General features: G+C 44.8%; 1 protein-coding gene across 1 annotated transcript in view; it reads left to right on the top strand.

Annotated features, from left to right (window-relative positions):
• Positions 1–16867, top strand: part of LOC147748202 (inactive dipeptidyl peptidase 10-like) — a 508957-nt gene that overhangs the window by 386004 nt on the left and 106086 nt on the right. The window contains exons 18-20 of the mRNA XM_086959116.1: positions 12957–13055; positions 16076–16142; positions 16257–16451. Coding sequence (XP_086815242.1) covers positions 12957–13055; positions 16076–16142; positions 16257–16451 — 361 coding nt within the window. The remainder of the gene's footprint in view (positions 1–12956; positions 13056–16075; positions 16143–16256; positions 16452–16867) is intronic.

Here is a 16867-nt window from a genome sequence, read left to right as displayed (position 1 = left end):
AGTATGCCAGACGCATGCACAGTAGAAACCCTTGCATAGCAGCAGCCATCTTATATGCAATCGTATTATGGTTTAGTAAACACATAAGCAAGCTTCACTCGGACACCAAAAGTTGATGTAAAATATGCATATTAATAAAACAAACATGTTGGTTACTTTATTAACGTTATTTGAGGTTCATGAACACAAGCAAGTCGCTTTGTGTGCGAATCCTTGCTCCATCTCAACACCCTCAAGTGAAAATTGTTCCAGCACCACTGACGAGGTGTGAAGGAAATGGCTGGAGGAGATAGAATCACAAAATTACAAAGGGTGAAAAAGTTAGGTTCTACTTTAGGAGGGGGAGGACACAGAGAACATTGTGTGTCAGTTAGGGATCTTTGACTGAACATCAAGGACAAAAATATCCTGTGGACTGAATATTGTGTCAATAATACCGAGGATCAAAATATCGAGAAGAAAAGTGCATTTGGGGAAGTATAGATGTACTTTTCATAACTCCATATCTACGTACCTTGAAGATATATATATTCAAGGTACATATGTGTGGAGTTAAAAATATTAAAACTTTGCTTTCGCATAGACATTTACATTCACAATATTCTTGTTGTTTATATTCTTGGTACGATATTTGCCCACATGATATTTTGGACTTAATTCAAGACTTCATCATGAATTAATACCTACAATGTAGAAATGCACACGTGGGTGCTCTACATATTTTTAATGATTTATGGTAAAGAGAGGGTATGTGTTAAAAGTTATATGTTTTATATTTCCATTCTATTACATTCTCATTTCAGGTGTAATTTAAGTAAAGGAAAATAAGACAGACATTTCTCGATGTTAATTAATGTGTGTATTCTATAGTTCAATTTTTTTTATTTTTGTGGTAAAAGAGTTATGTTCTTTTGTACCTTGAACGTCGATTTCTCTTTTTTGCTCACGAGGTACTGAGATCATAGTTGTCATGCCACCATGGTAACCAGATATCTCTATGAGGTCAATGAGTTCTCGGCTGCTCGGTGAAAGTTGATGCAGAGCAGGCAAGCTCGGCGGCGTTGCTAGAGCTGAATGAACTACTTCTCACCACCAGAACTTGGCTTCAGAATTTAATTAAAAAAAACATGGAATATTCAAAGGCCCTTTAAAGAGAACCAAGCTGAATGGACGGTGGGCGATTGAGGCCCATGTTGGAGTGCATGGGCAGCTGCTTACCTTTTCCAGCTTCATTTTCCCCCAGGGGCCTGCTGCAGACATGTTCTTTTAACCATGCATGGAAGACTCCTTTTCGTTTGTGTCATTGGCTAGAGTCTCTGACAGGGAAAAGCCAGCGCCAACCCCCTTCTAGCCAAACATGCACCAAGAAATGTGGCTGAGTGAGCTGTAAGCCAGAGGTTCACTCCCCTGCAACCAGATCTTAAACTAGACAGAACTGGACTCTGAGCTATACATCTTGAAAAATAGAGAAATGCTGAGGAGAAATCCCAAGTCAGTATGCCAGGAATCTCACTGTCCAGTGCCAGGGGCCCCACACCAGTGCAGGGCCCAGGCAGACTTCTGCGTTCCACTGGTTGGAGTTTTTGACTGGCGGCTGCCCTTGCCAGATTTGGGAAATGCCCTTGAAGTTCTGTATCCTGTTGGAAGAATCTGCCTTGAGCGATCTTCAAGGAAGGAGCCTGCTGCCTGCTGAGGACCTCGGGGACTTTGGAAAGTGGCCAGAGAATGAGAAAGTGACTGTAGGAGACAGACGAGCAGAGAAAGCACATGTGATGATCAGTGGGGTAACGCAGAATGATGAGTCTCCCTTGCAGTGTCTTCTATATCTGACAGATATTCATTAACCCTGGGCTGAATACCCCCCCACCCCTTGAAGGTTTTGGGACCCACTGGAGGGTCGGGGACCCCCACTGCACAGCAGGGGATGCAGAGGCCTGTGTTATGCCCCAGGTGATGGCTGCACACTAAGAAAATCACAATTACACCCATTGTTTTCATATCAAACCTCTTGGTTTGAGCAGTGGGCTTGAGTTTGGCCCAAGGGAGATCAGAGAATGTGGATTCCCCCCTCCCTGGAAGGAGTGCGTGAAGTGTGGCATCCCCACCTTGTGGTTGTGCAGCCCCCTCTCTTCTGGAATTTGAGGCATGGGCACATCAGCTTGGCTGAGGGGCTGCAGATCTCTGTGGCCCATGTGTGAGAGCGCACACAAGCCGGAGCGGTGCACCCCAGTTGTCGGCTGGAAGATGGAGGTGAGAAAAGCATGCACTTAACTCTGTAATAGGTACAGTCAGTGTTTAATTTGAGTAAGTGGTTGCAGGTGAGGCCTACCGGCACTTAGTTTTACTCAGCAGACTGTGGACTGATCTGGCTTGCTACCCTGGCCGTGAAGTGCTAAAGGGGTGTGCTTTGTGTTTGGGTTTGGGTCCAAGAAGCATTTCCCAGGACCGAAGTGGGAAAAGAGCCCAATTGCCTTTATTGGTAATATGTAACTCCTGCATCCCCTGGAATGCCTGAAAAGGTTCCCGCGCTGGCAGTGCCTGGGTTTGAACCTCATAGTCAGTGAGTGGGTCAATATAGGTATTTGTTTTCGACCCATGAAAGATTGGACGAGCCCCTGAAAATGAAAGTTTGTCCAACACAAACCTTTCAATGAAAACTCACGGGCCTCATTTGATGAACATTTAGGAAGCATATGCCAAAAATGTGGTTATGGTGTGACTGACCTCTAAATAAAGGTAAAGAGCTCGTGAGTAGCTCTAGCTTCCTTTCAAGGGGATCTCTCCTACACAGGTCCATGGAACGCAACTGCCCGTAGCTGCAGCAGGGTCCTCTGATGGTCACTTCTCTCCTTACTCACGGTGGCTGTTACTCCTACTCAGGGCTTTAAGTGTTCCAGGTCTCACTGTTTTTTTTAAAGGTGCCTCGAAACGGGTCTCTATCGGGCTCTGTTTTGTGCCCTGGTACAGGCGGTCTGTTTTTTCCCAGACTGCATTGACAGCAGGCACATCGATGTGCGCATGCTCACACTGCTCACTTCTTAGGAGTGGAGAAGCTACAGCATGAAGTCATGCTAGGTGACCCTTGTAAGGGAAGGGAAATCCTTTAAAGAGTCATTTTCTCTCTGTATTTCCCTACTCTTTTTGAAACTCAGGAGCAGCAACATTGTCGTGGTGTCACCAGAGATTAAGTGGAAGCTGTTGCAATATTGTAAGCAACCCATAGTTGTTGCTTATTTGTCTTATGCAACTAACAATCATTGACAAAGTCAATAGTCCTGACTTTTTGTAGGTATGATGTTACTTGTTGTACTATGTATTTGGATGCAATTACAGAAACAGCAAAATACAAGTGGGACGGCACACTATGCTAAGCACAGATTTTTAGCTTACATGTTTTTAAGCACTGCCCTTAATGCATTGGCCACACCCATTTGAGAGACCTCCCAGTTTTTTCATCCCACTTAAAGCCCTGCTCCTACTACCAACCAGCAGTGCAGGAAGCACTGCGGCTGGTGGGGTGGTAAGAAGGGCTCCGGAGAGGGAGCCTCTGTCAGAGGTGGAAGAGAGGACAGAAAGAGAATGAGATGAGAAATGAGGAGTTAAAGAGGACAACTAAGGGAGATGATTTCATGATCAGACCATCCTCACAAGGTTGGAAGGTTAATAACTGATGTCCCAAGGGACGCCAATGGGTGTGATAAGATGTCTATGGGCATGACAGAAAACATCGCTAGTGCAACTCACAACCTTTTTCACCAGTGCTTAATTTGAGGCGGTGGTTTCCGGTACATGCACCGGCACTTAATTGTCCACACCGGTGCTTGTGACAGTCCGCCACAAGTTGGTGTTGTCTGGCTAATGTAGAGATTGCCACAACAACAGGTAATAACTAATTTAATATACTTTAAAAATGACTATTACCTACTGCCCAAGCCATTCTTATAGCTTTGGGGAGCCTGAACTTCTCAGAATTGTCACACTTGTAGGAGTATGATGGTTAGTAGCTGTGTTGTTACTATCATTGGCAGCATAGCAGGGCCTGTGCGCGTTGCAACATGCAGGTGCCTCCTGACGATATCCTTCTCACTTATTTATTTATTTATTTATTTTTTACAACTTAATCACTGTTTTTCACTATGCAAAAGCCAAACTGTATTGCATTGTCAGTTATTGGTGTATCTAGGGTTTATGATGCTATGCTGTATGTTCTGCTCTTTATTTTCATTAATGCGTTGTGTTGTTGTGGGCACTGTCTGCTGCACCCATGGCGGTTTGTATGCAGATTGCACTATATAAACTGATAAACATACAAATGATGAGTGTTCCGTCTGAAATTTTCTTTACGGGAACTTTGCAGCCCCAGTAATTTTGTAGACAAAGCCTTCCCTTGAGTAGCTTTCTTCTAAATTAGCTCACCTCTGCAGTCTCCAGCTAATTTACTTCCGGGACCCCACGCGTAAAATAATATTTTTCCTGAGAAGCATTCAGAGCAGCACAGGGAAAGTACAGCCCCTCTTCCAAGCACTGCAGACTTGAAATGCACCTGGCTGCATTATAACAGTCCCAGGCGCAATGCGTAACATCATTTTTATTTTTTTACAAAGTTTTATATAGTGCGAACTTGACCCGAATCGGGTATCAGAGTGCTTTAGATAGCACCAGTTGCGTTACATGAGGACACATTCATTTTTGTAAGGCACTGGGAGGTTAAGTGATTTGCCCAGAATCACAGGTTGTTCAGCGTCATTGCCGAAACTCAAACCCAGATTCGAGGTCGACCACCCCAGCTGTTAGGCCAACTCCTCTTCCTCTCCTATCTCTATAAAAATGCATACTAATGACTTATTGATATATATATTTTTTAATATTTTCTAAAATATTTGTGACGACGTTGATACTCACAATGTCCCCGTAATAGTATACGAGGGCTATATACACACACACACAAGAGAATACTTTACAACTGTAGCTCTTTCTCTCCACTCCTGGTGAGACTGTGTATCACTCTAATGTGCTAAAACTGCGTGTGCTGGAACAATAAACTCAAACCTGTTGGCTTTGCCAATGTTTGTTTTCCTTTGTGCCTGGCAGCTCGCCTACTCCAACACTGCTTCCAGGCCTCTTGCATGTCTTTATGCACAATCCAAAACAGCTGGCCTTTTGTGTGCAAGTCTCCATCAGCACAGACAGTTATCTTTGACCTTTTTATCTGTTAGTGCTCTTCCTTCTGGTAAGAAATTTACATTCTCAAAGCATAGAGTTTTCTTTAGCCAGTTATTAAAGATATCCAAGAGGGACCAGCATTAGGATCCTGATCTTTCTCCCTTCCACGATGATCAAACATTGGAAACCCTTTGAGAGTAAACAAGTGGATGAATCTCTTCAACTTTCCACTCTATAGTCATGAGGAAAGCAGCACCAGAAATCACAACTCATTTTAGACTACTGCATCTCCACTTGTGAAGGTTTAGCATCTCTTTCGAAACGAGGTTCCTGTCACTGTGGTTATGCGATCATCGCGGACAAATCGTGAAAAAAACACAGGCGTTCAAATCTATATCTAGCTTCATTTATGTGACATGTAAATACTACACAGTAGTTTATTACACAGTCCTGAGTTGAAAATTAAAACTTGCCATCACCTACATTGTGACCTCAACTTTTCCAAAAAATGGTCAGTTTCAAACACCCTTCCCCCCCAATACAGTCTTAGCTCAGTGCAGCTAGCAACCCGGTGCAACCAGTAGGTCACAAGTTCACAGCACATTCTAGAAGGAGCATGCTTCTCCCAAAGGAGATAAAGCAGGCAGGGTTTATCAATGTCTGTATCACATTTCATTTTTTTTAAACAGGCAATACATAATAAGACTTTTTCCTGAGCCATCCAACAGGCTACCTAATTTTATTCACTTTCTTGATGACCGCATCCAATGAAAAAACGGTTATCAGTCATTAAAAAACAAACAAAAAACCTTAATCTAATACAACTCGTTTTTTATGACGATACATGTAACAGCGCATTTTAATGTAACATAAATTACAGTTCCATTGAATATCGTTGTAACGCAGTGCAAGTCACTGTTGTCATTGTGCCCATGAATACAACAGTGGCGTAACGAAACTTGAGGGGGCACCCTGCATGTGGTGCTTTGCAGTTCATACATGTGATTTTTTTCACAATTAAGTTAATCTTAAACCTTTGCATTACAATCAGCTTTTTTCCTGAAAGTAACGTTCTTAGTTATGCTTTAAATAAGCATCACACGAGCTCGTTCTCACTTAGCCAACATTACAGAAACAGCAAGCTGATCATTTGACGGATTCTATTGTATGTCAACACTGCCATCTGCTGTATCTTAAGGTAATTTACAAGCAATACTTACAAATATAAACCTTAATAGAACTCGAAAATGTAATTAAGTGCATTTGTATTAATATTGTCTAGTTTGTATACTACCATTAGAACGCATCCATTTCTTAATTTGTTTTAAATGCATGCGTTGTAAATGCAATGCATTGTAAAAATAATAGTTGAAACAGTATTTCGTTGTAATGGATGCATTGTTATGGTTACTACCCTCCATGAAATCACCTGGTGACATAACTTTTCCTCTACTTATTGCTAAGCCAGTGTACTTATTTATAAACTGCATCGCCCCTGGGTGTCACTTTTTATTTGATCAAAAGTGACGCGCAAATGGCTCAAGGTAAATAAGTCCCTAAAGGGCTTATTTACTTGCCCCTTGCACCGCTGTTGAGTCACTTTTTATGTGATAACATTTGAAGCTCCGGTGCCACTGGAGCGTCACTTTCTTTGTCTCTCCGGTAGTGCACAATGCTGAACCATATTTACAAGGCCATGCAAAGCCATCCTACGTTGCTTTTCACATCCTTGTAAATATGGCCCCTTTTCACTCATTACTCTGCGGGAAAGGTGCTTTCCATGGTTGCTGCTATGTGTGTTTGTAGATTCTGACGCATTCCCAGATTTACGAGGTTTCGTAAACCTGGGAATGTGTCAGATTCTAACATCTCTCCAGGGGAGGTGTTAAACTTGGTGCAATGAGGAGAAATGCCTTTATTTTTCCTTGTTTTATGCTTTTTGTTTGCGAGCTGTATTCTTAAGCACACATAGAAGGAGGAAAATGCCATCAATTATTGTTTTTGTGCAGGTAAGTGTCCTTTCCTACACAAAAACAATCATCCCTGCAACGCAGGCGCCTTTGCACCTTGGTTCAGGGTGCCTGTGTTGTTGCTAGGAAGCCAATTGGATGCCAGCGCAGAGAAAATCACAGAGATGCTTTTTCTAGTAAAAATGACACAACACGACTCTGCAAGTCATCTTGCTGCACCGAGCAGCGTCAATAGAAAAGTGCAGGGATGCGTCGTATTTTCAGGTATACGACGCACCCCTATGCTTTCCTGTGCGCTGGCGTCCAATTGGCTGCCTAGAGCCAATGCAGGCCCCCTTAAACCATGCTGCACGGGTGCCTGCTATGCAGGAATGATTGTTTTTGTGCAGGAAGGGACACCTCCCAGCACAAAAACAATCATTGATGGTGTTTCCTCCTTCTATGTGTTTTGCAAAATGCAGCACACATAGCAAGACAAGAAACAAGGATAATTAAAGGTATTTTTCCTTGTTGCGCCACTTTAACACCTCCCCAGGAGAGGTGTTAGATTATGACACATTTCCAGGTTTACAAAACCTTGTAAATCTGGGAATGCATCAGCATCCATGCATGTTGCATAGAAATGCCCAGAGCAACAACCATGGAATACCCCTTTCATAAAGAGTAATGCGTCAAAAGAGGCCATATTTACAAGGCCTAGAATAGCCATTCAGGGTGGCTTTGTGTGGCCTTGGAAATATGGCTTAGCACTGTGCTCTACAGGAGCATTTTATAAAAGTGCTGCTCCGGTGATGCAGGGGCCTTGTAAATGTACCCATTAGTCCGCAAAACTGTCTTAAAATATTGCGTAGTCACAGGCAACAACTTCTTATTCCTCATTAACCTCTTACCTTCACCTGTGGTCTTGTCGTCTAGATCTTCTGTAGCATCTTTGTGGTCTTTCCGACATCATTTTTCAACCACTTCCCCCAAATAGAACTTAAGCCTATTGAGGACACACAGGATGGCGCACAGGTAGCGGGTCGAGGACCACATGGCTCACCGTAGCTCCCGGTGACACTGCTCTTTCTCCACACCTCGCTCAATGCTTGACTCTCAGCCATCCGTGCACACAGCGGGAGTGTGGGCTGCTATTCTAGGTTGATCTTCAGTGTGGTGACACCGCCTATGCCCCTTCTCCTCAGTGACTACCTCTTCCTTCAATTCTTCCCCCCGAGATTGTTGTAGACCTTCAGGTCATTCTCCTGACCCGAGAAAGGCACTGGCTGCCCAGAATCAAAAACCCTGAAGCTCAGAAATTTTCCCCAGTCCACTGCTGTGGACAGCCTGGAGCCTGTACTTGAGTGATCCCTGAAAGAATGGTCTGAGGCAGTGTATAGATGGGACAAGAAATGTGCTTGCTCCCTCCTGACATGCTGTGGATATCTGGTTTCAGGGGAGTGGGTTTCCCCTCACACACCTTGTTACTTAGTCACATGTCATTGTTCTGTAAATGTTCCAGGCAGGAGGGTGGCACTGGGTGTTCCCTGGCAGTATCTTGCATACCAAGAGCTGGGCTTTCCCCACCTGGCTGATACCCAAACACATCTTTCCATACTCTGGGGAAGAACAGGGGACTGATCTTACATTTCAAGGGGCTTCTTTCACCCTGCTTCCATTCACAGAAACCTGATCCTCTTTAAAGGCCTTAATGAATGGTCTCGGGAATACCTCCAATCAACATCCACAGGCAGGCAGGTGATCTCCAGGGATGTACGACGTTACAACGCATGGTTTTACCACGCGTACCTTTACAACGCGTTTTTTACAACGCAAGTCGTTACCATGACTTGCGTTGGAGGGGTGCGGACTTAGGAATTTTTTAATTTACTATTCCAACACCAGCCTACATACAGTAGGGAAGGTGTTGGATAGTAAATTAAATTATTCCTTGTCCTGTAGCGCCCTCCAGCGCAAGTCGTGGTTACGACTTGCATTGTAAAAGACGCGTTGTAAGGGTACTGCGGAGTAAAATCCGCGTCGTAAAGGATGTTCCCCGCTCTCCAGTCTCCATTTTGCGGTTTGTGCACAGGAGATCTAAAATGGATTCCTCTGTCTTTCTCTCACTCAAACACTCACTCACTTTCCTTGCTCACTCTGCCAAACATCTACAGAGCAAACATTCATGTATCCCCGCATGGATGCAGCAAAGGGCACAGATAAAAGGGCTGGTAGAACCCTTTCTGTGGCAGGGAAGGCCGCTAGGCCAGTCCCCACGTAGGTAAAAGGAAAATGGCCTGTTTTCCCTGTGCATTGTTTTTACTGTTACACTGCCAGTCAGGGCGCAAGTCCTAAAGAAATAAGTGGGGGGACTAACCTAGTTATGCAAGTGACATCACGGCAGGTGAGATCACGGCACGTGACATCATAAGAAGTGACATTAGATCTTATGCCCTTGCATATATGTTTAACATGTCTATCCGTAGTACATAGGAGCACATTTTGAGTATACATGCAAACCCTCCTGATTTAGGCAGAAGATTCAAATTTTTTTAAGCTATACATAAAACAATGTTGCCTTTTGTCAGCGTAAATTTCCTCCACCCATAGTGCTTTACAAGAAAAAATAGTGATAATAATTGAATTATTACAACGCCTCCTCAGGGGTAGTAAGCACTAAATAAATGCTATTAATTTTGCGTAAATACTGGTAAATACCAACAGATCTGACATTATTACAGCACATGCATATCTCCTAAACAGAGCCTGAATTAAGTGAAAAGCTGCCTCTCTTAAGTATGTGTGAAGTGCTAACATGGAGTGAGCCTTTGTTTCCCCTCTGCTGCATTTGCGTCGAAGTGTGAGGCTCCTGACTGCTGCCAGCCAGGAGACTCGAACAAAAGGAGGCCTGATGACCCCTCAGATTTGGCCTTTGTTGTCAGTCCAGCTGGAGTCTGAACTAAGAAAGCCCCCTCCCCACCTGCACATTGTTGCAATCGAAAGCAGACAACAACGTGCAGGCACTGCTGAATGAGTCTCAGTGTTTGAAAATTACACCGGGACGAATTCAGCATATTTTTCAGTGGGGCCCCACTCCTTGGCAGGGTGGACGGCATCCACCCTGTGAAAATAGTACCTCCAACTAGTGCCCTGCTGCCAGTATGTTCCATTGCTGTGAAAGGATAGTAGTTCATCCTTCCTACGAACATTCACGTACTTCCGTTGCTCCTTTAACCCCTTCCGTGCTCATGACGAACCCCAGCCGTCATGCACTACGGTGCTCGTGTGCTTATGACGGCTGGGGTTCGTCACGGCCCGCCCCTGTTCGTGCTGTTTACAGCACACCAGGGGAATCGCGGCCGCATCGAAGGGGTTAAACCACTGAAACTTGTGTTGGGGAATTTGGGATAAGGGCCCACTTCTCCCACGAGACCTGCAGAAGACGTTCCCCTGCCAACATCCTTTGTGACTGGTCACCATGGCTTTAAGTGGGATGAAAAAACTGGGGGAGGGGGGGGGGTTCTCTCAAAGAGGCATGGCCAATGTAATTAAGGGTGTGGCTTACAAAGCTAAAAATCTGTGCTTAGCATAGTGTGCCGCCGACTTGTATTTTGCTGTTCCTGTTATTGCCTCCAGATATATAATATAACAAGTAGCATCATACATACAAGTCAGGACTACTGGCTTTGTCAATGGTTGTTAGTTGCATAAGATAAATAAGCAGCAACTATGGCTTGTATATATTATTGAAAAAGCTTCCACTTAAAACCCTGGTGACACCACAACAATGTTGCTGCTCCTGAGTCTCAAAAAGAGAAGGGAAATCCAGAGAGAAAATGACTCTTTAAAGGATTTTCCTTCCCCTTCATTGCTCACCTGGCATGACGTCATGCCGTAACGTATCCACTAGTGAAAATTGAGCAGTGTGAGCACGCACACATGATGTGCTAGTGTCACTGCAGTCCGGTAAAAAAAAAACGGACTGCCTGTGCCAGGGCACAAAACAGAGCCCGATAGAGACCCATTTTGCATCCCCCAAAAACTGCCGGTGCTCAGCACCTGTGAGACCCGGCCCTCTTAAAGCCCTGCTGATCACTCATCCCCTCCCCTCCCCCAACCACTGCACATGATAACACCAGTGGAGAGCATAGAGTCCTGCTACAACCTTTTTCTATCTCTGTATTAGTGCTTAATCCCCCCCTATGCCTCCCCACGTTCTCTGTTGCTGCTTGCCACTCCCACCAGCCCTGCTTTGTGCTGTTGCTAGCCCCTTCGCGTCCCTCTCTGAGTTGAGGGCTGCCCTCTCCCTCCCACCCTTCCTTCACTCTGTGTGTTGTTGCTATCCCTTCCCACCCTCACATACCTCTCTGTATTGTTGCTTACCTCCTCCAACCCTTTTGCCCCTCTTTGTATTGTTGCTTGCCCCCTCACCCTGCTCTGTCTCATCGCTAGCACCTATTCTGTCTGTCGTATCGAGGTGCAGAGGGCACTAGGACCCTGCACAAGAACAAAAGGAGCGGCCAGCCATCGGACACCACTTCTGGTCAGGGAAGGATGACAACGTCCTGCTCCTTTCCCCCTCCAGCCCCATCCTGCATTGTTACTTACCCCCTAAGAACCCTCCTGCTGCCCCTTAAAAACCCTTCTGACCATCCCACATTGTTGCTTGCAGAGTGAAAGAGACATTTTTTTATAGCTGGCAGGAGGGTGGGACTGGAGGCATTGGCACCATCCCTGTTGCACTCTCTCCCTCTCTGCAAGATGCCTCCTGCTAGCAATAAAAAAGAGAAACGCTTTGATACAGCCTTCAGGGCACTTTCCGTTTTGAAATGTTCAGTCATGCTGCACAGTGGGAAACATCTATTACAACGCAGGCATTACATTGTAGTGCCTTTGCAACACAGTCAGTACCCTGGCTTCATCATTACAATGAGTTCGATCAAAAAGCAAGTCATTACATGGACTTGCTTTGGGGAATGCGGTGTTGGACTGGTGTTAAATTTTAAGTCCAACACCTTCTCTACTGATACACGGACTTGAGTTGGAATAGTAATTTAAACTATTCTGATGTCCAGCGCTTCCCTAAAAAAAGTCGTTGTAATGACTTGCGTTGTAATGGAACTTGTGGTAACAACACAGTCGTGGTATTGATTGCGTTGTTAAGGCATACGTAATTTTGGCATGCATGGTAACAGATGCTATTCTGCACAACAGCTGCGCTGTAATACAACATGGATAACAACACTGGCAAAGCCAATAGCACGCATAGGCGAGACCTATTGGATTTGTCAATGCTTCTCTCCAGAGCGTTAGGAAAGTAATGTGCACCTACGCCCCCCGGTGAAGGAAAGTCCAAACTACACTGGGGTATGAATTAAAACGTGTGCACACCAAACATGCACAAATAAAGCACATCTTATATTACAAACACATTTCTGTATGAATACAACTCTTAATAACACATGACAATTGTGACACCACAGCCAGCACATGGCGTGCACAACGCTGTGCCCCTTGTGACACTTCATCACTGGTCGTGTGGGTTCTTCTACCCTATGGCTGGAAGGGACAGCAAGGTAGCACACCTGAAAGAGGAAGATGTAGGTACAATCCTTTATGATTGAATTTGGAAGTGCAACTATAAAGCTAGGGATCAGGTGAAAATATTAAAGAAGACCACAAAGATGAAAATATCAGTAGGGAATTTGATAGGGAGTAACAGCAACAGTTCTGGTGACAGTTCAAAAATCCTGCCCTCTCACCCAGCACCGTCGCAGGTGCTGGAGGGCTGCCTGCCTTAACAGCACCTTCAGTGTAACTATTTTCTGTCTCTGTTTCCCACAGATTTCCTGCTACTTGAAGACAACAGTTTGCTGAGGGAATCACTGCGTGATAAGGAGATGCCTGTGTACGAGTACACGTCCATACGTCTCGGTGGCTATGGTAAGAGGGGAAGGCCTCCAGCTCTGTTGATCTACTGGCCCTGAGCCTCGAAGCAGGGCCTCTGGGCATCACTTGTCAGGCTGGATCTGGCCCTTTAATCTCTGCCCAGAGCCCCTTGAACAGGTCCTTGCCCTGTCAATCCAGCAAGGGCAATGCAACTTCTAGGCACATTTTGAGAAGTCTGTAACCTGTCAATGCGCTATCAGTGTTGGAAGAGTCAGAACTGAACATCTTATGGCCACATCCACTCAACGACAGCTTCAATGAGTACTTGAATACTTGATGAGTTATAGGTGCTTGGAGACTTGAGTAGTGATACGTGTTTGGAGGCTTGAGTAGTGATAGGTGTTTGGAGGATGAGTAGTGATAAGTGTTTGGCGGCTTGAGTAGTGATAGGTGTTTGGAGGATGAGTAGTGATACGTGTTTGGAGGCTTGAGCAGTGATAAGTGTTTGGAAGCTTGAGCAGGGATAGGGGTTTGGAGGCTTGAGTAGTGATAGGTGTTTGGAGGCTTGAGCAGTGATAGGTGTTTGGAGGCTTGAGCAGTGATTGTTGTTTGGAGGCTTGAGTAGTGGTAGGTGCTTGGAGGATGAGTAATGATAGGTGTTTGGAGGATTGAAGAGGTGTTTGAGAGCTTGGGTAGTGATAGTGCTTGGAGGCTTGAGTAGTGTTAGGTGTTAGGAGGCTTGAGTAGTGATAGGTGTTTGGAGGCTTGAGCAGTGATAGGTGTTTGGAGGCTTGAGCAGTGATAGTTGTTTGGAGGCTTGAGTAGTGATAGGGGTTTGGAGTCTAGTGCCTTGCTCTGCCTTTCAGATAATACAGAATCTCCACATGGTGGCTCAAACACAGCAGAGCAAAACGTAAAACACAACAACACCTAGAAAAGTGTTTACTTTACAAAATGCAAAGACTTTCTTTTTAGAATAATGCTTGGGGTTTTATTTACGCAATGCTCTCTAACAGAAAGGCTTTCCCAGATGCCAAATGCAACACATTTAAATGTATATAGAGATATATATTTATACGCAAGCAATAATAACACACTTGGTATATGCAACAGTTAACCCTTTCGCTGCGTTCGTCGGCCAATAGCCATCACAACCACTACCTTCGTAGTGCTACGCACGTCCATTGGCCGACTTGGCCCCGCTCACTACGCTAAACCGCTGCACCGCGGCGGAATTGCCACCGCGGTTAAGCGGCTAGTTGCATGAATAATACTAATGAATAAAATAATATGAGATAACACTCAAGAAAATATACAGGACATCCTACAAGAGATAAGAAAGATATATACACTAAATACATCAAATGATTACTTTGGATGTACAGCTTGAGTCATTCACACATCACAAAGAAAACACCTTAAATGATCAAAACCACTGGCCACACATCACAATGGCAATAATCAAAACTCAACACTTCACCTGGTGCAAGCACTGCATCTTAGCCCTCTCCTGACCGGGGGATTTAACAGCCTGGGATAAGAGCCTCAGCAACCATGGTTCCGCTGTACCGAAGTAGACAAGTCCGTCCCCATTCAAATTTCAAAATCCCGGTTTCTAAGTCAACAACCCTCAGCTTTATAATCTCAAAACACACACTAGAAGGTTCGAGATTCTTCCTCTCTGAGCCAAGGAACTGGCCAGCTTCAAGGCAGGCATTCCATGGAAAGAAGGGGTTCCCATTCCAGCTTTTATCTTGACGAAGATTATGCAAGCCTTCCAGGGTACATTAAACAATCTCTCAGAAAACAATCCTGGGATGTGATTAACCCAAACAACTTGCAAGCATGTCTGTGTGCACAGCAAAGCTCAAGAAAGGCAGAGTCGAGATTCAGGATGACATGAGGCCATGTCAAAGCCAATAGTAAGAAATAAATAATTCCTGTCAATGTACAACACAATGCATATTTGTGCACCACTGCTTATAGCATCAAATACTTCATCTCTCAATGTACAACACAGTGCACATGTGTGCACCACTGCTCATAACACTGCATTTTAAGAACAAAAAGTACATTCAACAAATCTCTCTCTCTCATGCTTTCAAATGCACATCCCACATGTTCTGTTCTTGGCAAGGCGGTTCTACTCTGACAGCTCAAAACTACGAGAAGAGAAACAAGGCATATGCAGGATGTTGTACATTCAAGCTAGGATAAAAAAACACACCAAATTCAATTAAAATTATGGTAGTCAAAAGTCATCACAGGGTGTCAGACCATAAGAGTGCCTCTAGCACTACTGCTATGGCAGTGATAGGTGCTTGGAGGCTTGAGCAGTGATACGTGTTTTGGAGATTTGAGTAGTGATAGGGGTTTGGAGGTTTGAGTAGTGATAGGTATTTGGAGGCTTGAGCAGTGATAGGTGTTTGGAGGCTTGAGCAGTTATAGGTGTTAGAAGACTTGAGTAGTGATAGGTGTTTGGAGGCTTGAGCAGGGATAGGAGTTTGGAGGCTTGACCAGTGATAGGTGTTTGGAGGCCTGAGCAGTGATAGGTGTTTGGAGGCTTGAGCAGTGATAGGAGTTTGGAGGCCTGAGCAGTGATAGGGGTTTGGAGGCTTGAGCAGCGATGGGTGTTTCTGAGGCTTGAGCAGTGATAGGTGTTTGGAGGCTTGAGCAGTGATATGTGTTTGGAGGCTTGAGTAGTGATAGGTCTTTGGAGGTTTGAGCAGTGATAGGTGTTTAGAGGCTTGAGCAGTGATAGGTGCTTGGAGGCTCAAGTAGAGATAGGTGTTTGGATGCTTGAACAATGATAGCTGTTTGGAGGCTTGAGCAGTGATAGGTGTTTGGAGGCGTTAGTAGTTATAGGTGTTTGGAGGCTTGAGCAGTCTAGATCTGTCATTGCCATTCCTCACCTCAAATGGTCTTTGAGCTCCCCAATGGATACTAACCTCTTTACATTGAAGGAGCACGTATTGGCTGGGGGTATGTAGATAGGAGGTCTGTGATCGGACTTGGTTGCTGCAAGAGGTGAAGAGGCAACCTCCATCCAGCTCATCTTCTGCTTTCTTGAATAGATCTTCCGGTGCAACTGACCCTACCTGCTGGGTACAAGGACACCATTCACCCTGTGCTTCTGCTCCTGTGAGTATCAAGTCAACACATGCAGACAAAGATGCCAATATGTTGGAAAAGTTCGAGATTTGTAAGACTCCCCATCACTTCAAGACCCTCATCTATCTCTGCTTCTCTTTGCAGCAATGATTCCCCGGGAGGTCAGCAGGTAACCCAGGAATTCCAATTGGGATGGGATTCTGTCCTTGTGGGCTCCACTGGTGCCATCCTGGTTCGGTTTGATGGACGGGGGTCTGGGCATCAGGGACTCCGACTTCTGCAAGAAATCAGCCGGAAGATGGGCTCCGTGGAAGTCAAAGACTACATTGCTGTTACAGGGTACGTACCGTTACAAATATGTACTTTTGCTGCATTGATCATAGAGAATAGAGAAGCTTTCAGTGATGTCATCACGTATGTTTAGGTCACAATGTCTTTTAAGGGTGGTAGGTGAGTCAATAACGATAGCACGTTGAGCTCGGTGTGTAAAATGCGGTCTTGTGGGTTTTCTCATGGATCACGTTCACGTTGACATTTGTAATCTGTGCGAACACAGTGTAACCTGGCCGCAAGCTCTTACATCACCATTTAAGGACATCATCAGCTAGTGACAGTCATCATCAAATATTTTAATGTCACTATGCCTCCTATTGGTGGTGGTTGAGCAAATAATGAGCCCAGTCATATCTCATTATTCCGAATACAGTGTTGAGGCTGTCCTCCAAGGTTGAGTTCACACCTACCTTATTCATGCT

This window comes from Lissotriton vulgaris, chromosome 1_1 (assembly GCF_964263255.1).
Source record: "Lissotriton vulgaris chromosome 1_1, aLisVul1.2, whole genome shotgun sequence".
NCBI classification, from domain to species: Eukaryota; Metazoa; Chordata; class Amphibia; order Caudata; family Salamandridae; genus Lissotriton; species Lissotriton vulgaris.
The sequence above is the reverse complement of the archived record's forward strand: the minus strand, read 5'-3'. Positions and strand labels throughout refer to the sequence as shown.